General features: G+C 34.3%; 1 protein-coding gene across 2 annotated transcripts; it reads left to right on the top strand.

The window, feature by feature from the left end:
* Window positions 1–182: 182 nt before the first annotated feature.
* On the top strand, window positions 183–5,428 carry LOC129901591 (protein LIKE COV 2-like). Of its 2 annotated transcripts, none has more exons than XM_055976833.1 (7): window positions 183–584; window positions 2,194–2,246; window positions 2,337–2,446; window positions 3,487–3,654; window positions 4,345–4,442; window positions 4,773–4,899; window positions 5,148–5,428. In XM_055976833.1, the coding sequence occupies exons 1-7, from the start codon at window positions 477–479 to the stop codon at window positions 5,246–5,248; spliced, it is 765 nt and encodes a 254-aa protein (XP_055832808.1). In that variant the 5' UTR covers window positions 183–476; the 3' UTR covers window positions 5,249–5,428. The 2 variants fall into 2 exon arrangements, with proteins under 2 accessions (XP_055832808.1, XP_055832815.1); XM_055976840.1 differs by lacking the exon at window positions 183–584 and adding an exon at window positions 1,524–1,788.
* Window positions 5,429–5,795: the final 367 nt, after the last annotated feature.

Here is a 5,795-nt window from a genome sequence, read left to right as displayed (position 1 = left end):
CTAATAACTAATACTACTAAACATCAATTAGTAGATGTAATATGGTAAAATATTCATATGAATTATTATTTTCTCGATAAGTATGCGAAGTCAAAATATGATAAGTAAAATAACTGAGAAAATAGTTTTTTAGGACTTCTACTTATAAGACTTTAATCTTTTCAAATAAAATCTATATCGAATATAATTTTAAGTTCAAAAATTACAACTTCAAAAACTCAAATTGTCGAGCTCAGAGTTTAAAAATTTATGGCAAGATGAGAGCTCGAATACAGCTATCATTTATTTTCTCCCTTCAATTCTAAGTTTACAAGGCGAAAAAGGTGGACACTTCATAAGTCTCTTCTGTCTTAAAACCCCAATTTTTTTCCCAACTAATCTTCACAATAATATCAGCTGTCTCTGTGCTGTTTTTTTCAAGTCTTCTCTATTTCTTCCTGAGATCTAGAGACAAAATCCCTAAACCAAAAACAAAAATGGCGGAAGAGAAAGATCCCACTTCCATACCACTAAGTCAAGCTTCTGAAGATGCTGAAGACCCCATCAAATCTAGTCCTTCCTCCCCCAATTCTTCTACCCGCAAGGTTCATTTTTCTTTCTAAAAGCTGTCTGATTTTTGTTTTTGTTTTTGGAAGTTTTAGAGGAAATTTAGTCTTTCCCTTGGCTCTGATAGAGATAATAAAGAAAAGGGGAAATGGGTATTTGTGTTTGCTATAGGAAGTGTATTTTCTCGATTTTGAAAATATGGGAAATTGAGAAGGAATAGGAAAGAATTGGTTAAATGGGAAAATGGGTATTTGTTTTTGCAGCAGGATATGGATATAATTGTTGAAAAGTATTGGGTTTTGTTATTTTATTTTTTTGGGGTCAAATGGTAGCACATATATTTATTTAAAATATATGAATTACCAATTTGGATAACTGCATTTCTCGTTTGGTTATAGATTTTGAAGTTTGAAACTTGTAAATTTGAGTTTTTGAAGTTGTGTTTGGACATGCATTTTGCTTGGGAAAAATTTGGATTTTTGTGACTGGAAGTGAAATTTCTCAATTTCTTCCAACTTGAAAATATTTGAAGATCAGAAATTTCATGGACAAACAGATATTTAGAGATAATTTTTCAAAATCTGGTCCAAAATCTATGGCCAAACGCCAGCTAAGTGTGTGGAGAATACTAGTGTTGAAGTCGACAGGAATTGATTCTTAAAATGGTGTTTTGATATTTTGTCATCTTATATACCTGCTTAAGTACAATGTGGTTAGTTTGTATTTCTTTCACTTGGGTTGGGAGTTATCAAATAATTAGAGTCAGTTTATGCACAAAAAGGTAAATTCTAATAATCTGAATGTGAAAATGTAGGAAAATGGGTTAATTTTGATATGATCAAAGTCATAGATTTTGTGCATCCTTGTAAAAAAAAGTCATAGATTTTGTGCATCTTATCTACTTATGGGAAATATAGTTGGTAATTTGGTTGAGGTAAACTGATTGATTTAGCATCAGCGTATGCAAACATACATTCTTGTGTTCGGGTTTTGAAATTGATGTGATAGAAAGATATTATTGTTAGAAATTATGTTGCTCGGACTTTTCAAATCCTGCAAAATTCAGTGCATTTTTTGAGGATCCGACACAGGTGTGCAACATTTTTGGAGTCTAAGCAACTTTTTTCAAATCTGGTTGATTTTATATTGGGAAAAAGTTATATGAACAGGTTTATCTGGTTATTATGAAGAGATAAAAAGACCTTTCAACAAAACTTGAATCCAGAAAAGAAGTTCAAACTGGTAAACAAGTGGTCCAAGTCAGACTAAATGATTTAAGAAAATCCAGGTTCTTTGGGGAGCTTACCAGTATATTCACTAGTCCTTTTCCTACCCAATGTAGTGACCTACCAATATATATTCTACATATGCTTATCTGGTTATTTTGAAGAATTTATTATAGCTTTCAGAATAGATTGAATCTGGAAAAGAATCTTCAAACTTGAAAACAAGTGAGCTGTATATTCATTCTCTAATTTTTTAATACCAACCGTACTCCAATATAGTTTCAGTTTGGAATTTATTCTGCTTTTATTGTGCATGTATAGTGAGAATCTTGTGGAAAAGGGACATATGTTAAGCATTTCTCTCTATAGTAGGCAGTTTACTAGCATATAACTTAATAGTTTTTTCGTACACCTTTTTCAGGCTTGCTGTTATTTTCTTCAAAGCTGGGTATCTAAGAAGTTTATGACTGGATGGTAATTGCTTTTCTCTTCTGTTTCTTTATCAATTTAAATAGGTTCTGGCAGTCTTTCAATTCTTAACAACTCCAAAGTTTGAAATTGCAGTGTGGTTCTCTTCCCTGTAGCAGTTACATTCTTTGTGACATGGTGGTTTATTCAGTTTGTTGATGGTTTCTTCAGTCCACTATATGAACAACTTGGCATTGACATATTTGGTAATTTCAATTTTCCAAAATTTTGATAGCTGCAGTTAGTTTTCTGTATTGAGCTGGTTTATCCAGCTTCTTGATACTTAGTAGTTCAGTGCCTGCATATTTAAGACTCACCTCATATTTTCATTTTCAGATATTTCATTATTCTGCATAGCTGCAACTTTTCACAAGAAAATATTGCAAATTGTTCTTTGAATTTGTACTTATCAGCTGCATATATCTCTTCGTGAACATGTAAAAAGTTACGACCTCCTTTTGTTGAGGAGAAAAGTAATGAAATGAATTATAAACTTTCCTTTACTTACTGTAGTGAAGAGTTGGAGCAATATGAGAACAGGAGAAATTTTGATGATTATATTTTCTTGCCTTGTCTTCGGTGGTTCTTGTCAATTTTGATTATTTTGTTTGATACTAGCACAGATGGAAGTAAAGTTTTGTTTCTGGTAACTGAGGATTTCAGTCAGCCAAAAGGATATTACTTTCAGCATACAACCAACTATATCCAGCTATATAAGTCTAAGATGCTCGTGGTTGACCTGGCATATCTAGAAATATAAGGAGTGAATAGCCATTATTGTGCTTGCTTTCTTTTCCCCCTCAATACATAACATTGTGTTTAGCGTTTAGCCATTATCCAGCAGTTCCTGCTGATCAACAGAGGAGAGCATGGTTTCAATTGCCGAAAGAAATTCTCTGACTAACTCGTATGAATTGCTTTTCTCTTAGAACTGTGATGTTGATATCAATGTAAAAATACACTTCTCTTTCCTGAGTTGTAAATGCCTCTCACTTGTAGGAAGCCGTTGATGCTTATTCTTTGTCATCAAATATCTAATATTTTATTACTTGTAGAACTTTAGCTGGTTCTTGACGGTCCAATATTTTATGGGTTTTCTTTCCATGTTTCATACACGATTGATAAATCTCATGTTTCCATGGCATGGCTTATGTGTTGCCCACCTCCCTCCTTGTATTAGAAGTTGGTATGCCCATTGCATGTTGCTCAGATCTCCTGACCTTTGAGACATTTGTTGTTGGTGCAGGACTAGGATTTGTCACATCTCTTGTTTTTGTATTCTTAGTTGGAGTTTTTGTATCATCTTGGCTGGGTGCTACTGTTTTCTGGATTGGGGAATGGATTATTAAGCGAATGCCATTTGTCAGACACTTATACTCGGCCTCAAAGCAGATCAGTTCTGCAGTGTCTCCAGGTAAAGCTGCAGATATTTCTTCCTCTGATTCTCTGAAGAGCTATGTTGCTCGGACTCTTCAAAAATGTCAATGGGAGTGTGTCGGATTCTTCAAAAGTAGAGTATTTTTGGAGAATCTGACACGGGTGCGGCATCAAAAGTGAAGAGTCCGCTCAACTTAGCTGAAGAGTAGAATGATAAAATGAAACTTACCTTCCGTTTGCTACTATCATCCTGAGACGGAAAGGGGGAAGGAGGAGAATTGGGTTCTTCATCAAAATGAAAAAGAAAAGGGGCGGGGGGGATTGAGTTATTTCAGGGAAGATTGTGGAGAACTGTCTTTTTTAATAGTTTACAGAGTATGTTACTATCACCTTTTCCATTCATCAAGAAAAGGGTGGATAGCAAAACTGCAAAAGAAAGAAAAAGGAAGGATAATCTCTAGTGTCGGAGTGTAACAAATTTCAGAGCTGTGAAGTAAACATGTGAAATCTGAAATAAGCTTTCATCTGATGTCCTGGACTTTCATTATAATAATAAAGGGTGTCAAAAACATGGGGATCAGGACCACAAGACAGACAATACATCAAATTTGTGCGTTGTACTTTATTTTGAGAGTTGAGGTTGCTACATGGAGTATTTTGATTTTGCTGTATTCTCTTAGTACTTTTTGTTCTTGATACTTACTTTTCATTCGTATATAACCTACAGACCAAAACACCACTGCTTTTAAGGAAGTGGCAATCATTCGTCATCCCCGTGTGGGTGAATACGCCTTTGGTTTTATAACATCATCAGTTACCCTTCAGGTATTTGTTCTCTGAAGCAACTTTTCCCTTATGATAACATGCTGTAATAGGGAAAAACCATCTTCTTTATTACTTTCAGAAATGCATATTTTCTTTTGCTGCTATACAATGCTGAATGTTCTTTTGATGTGCATAAGTTCTTTCTTGAACTACTGACATTTTTCAAAGATAAGCTCCTCATATTCTCTCTCTCCCTCTCTCTCTCTCTCGGGTGATGAGTAGAGATGAATGATGAGAAGCAGAAAGAACAACTAAAATAATAAAACACGGAAAAGAGCATTGTTGGCTGATATCAGTATTCTACATTGACACATTAATTCTGGATGGCAGACAGATGAAGGGGATGAAGAATTGTATAGTGTTTTTGTCCCTACAAACCATTTGTACATTGGTGATGTACTCCTGGTTAACGCCAATGATGTCATAAGACCAAACATGTCCATCCGTGAAGGCATTGGTACGTCTCTAGTTTTCTGGTAACTCGTCTTTAAAATTTCACTCCTTGTTTAGTACTAGTAGCTTGGTGTCTGGTCGAAGCATACTTCTTACTTGATGGTGTCTTTAGTTACTGAGTTTTCCAACTTTCTAAAATGAACCAACATAAGCTTATCATGGTAAAGCTATGTCCAAATGCTTCAAATGAATTTCGGGTTTGTTTACGAAACAGTTTCGAAGTGTTTCTAACAGTGAAGTCAAAAAATGCAGAGATCATCGTCTCCGGAGGAATGACCATGCCTCAAAGGATCTCTCATGTGGCAAGAGTTGCGCGACAAAGTGAGAGAATCCCACTGAATAGAATTAAGTAAAAACAGTGATGTGCATGACAATGTAGGACTGTTTGTAATTAGTCAAGGAGGAAAAACAAAATCATATATACATTGCTGTAATTTTTCGGATCGATCCGATGTTCTTCGATATGTTGTATTATGTCTTTGTTCTGAAGTTACTACAGTAAATTTCTTGTTGAAGGTTTAAATTCATATCCACCTCAGGCAATCAAACATGGGACCAAACAGATATGTCCAGTTATCATGTTATCCCAACATGGTTGAATGGAAAAAGAAAAATCCTTGAAGCCATTGCCATCATCAGCTGAGGAAGGAGAATAAGAAAAAGGAAAACAAAAAATAAAGAAAAGAAAAAGATTTAAACAGTAAAAGAAAAGCTTATAAATATATTTAATAAAAAATCAACAAGCAATACTTTTCTCGAATTATTGTCATTTGAACAATTGTTTTTTCTAATTAAAAATTTATTTTCGTTTAACATGGATGTACACAGGCACAATCTTTCAATAAGTGTAGATAATTTTTTTAGCGTCTCACTAATTTTATAATTGTTCCTCTTTTCATG

This window comes from Solanum dulcamara, chromosome 1, assembly GCF_947179165.1.
Source record: "Solanum dulcamara chromosome 1, daSolDulc1.2, whole genome shotgun sequence".
In the NCBI taxonomy this organism is placed as follows: Eukaryota; Viridiplantae; Streptophyta; class Magnoliopsida; order Solanales; family Solanaceae; genus Solanum; species Solanum dulcamara.
The sequence above is the reverse complement of the archived record's forward strand: the minus strand, read 5'-3'. Positions and strand labels throughout refer to the sequence as shown.

What these genes read in the sequence shown, in the direction of transcription:
- LOC129901591 (XM_055976833.1), top strand. Translation starts at nt 477, where the DNA reads ATGGCGGAAGAGAAAGATCCCACTTCCATACCACTAAGTCAAGCTTCT. An exon ending in CAGTTCTGCAGTGTCTCCAG is followed by an intron (nt 3,655 to 4,344) that starts GTAAAGCTGCAG and finishes TATAACCTACAG; the next exon opens with ACCAAAACACCACTGCTTTT. An exon ending in GTCCATCCGTGAAGGCATTG is followed by an intron (nt 4,900 to 5,147) that starts GTACGTCTCTAG and finishes CAAAAAATGCAG; the next exon opens with AGATCATCGTCTCCGGAGGA.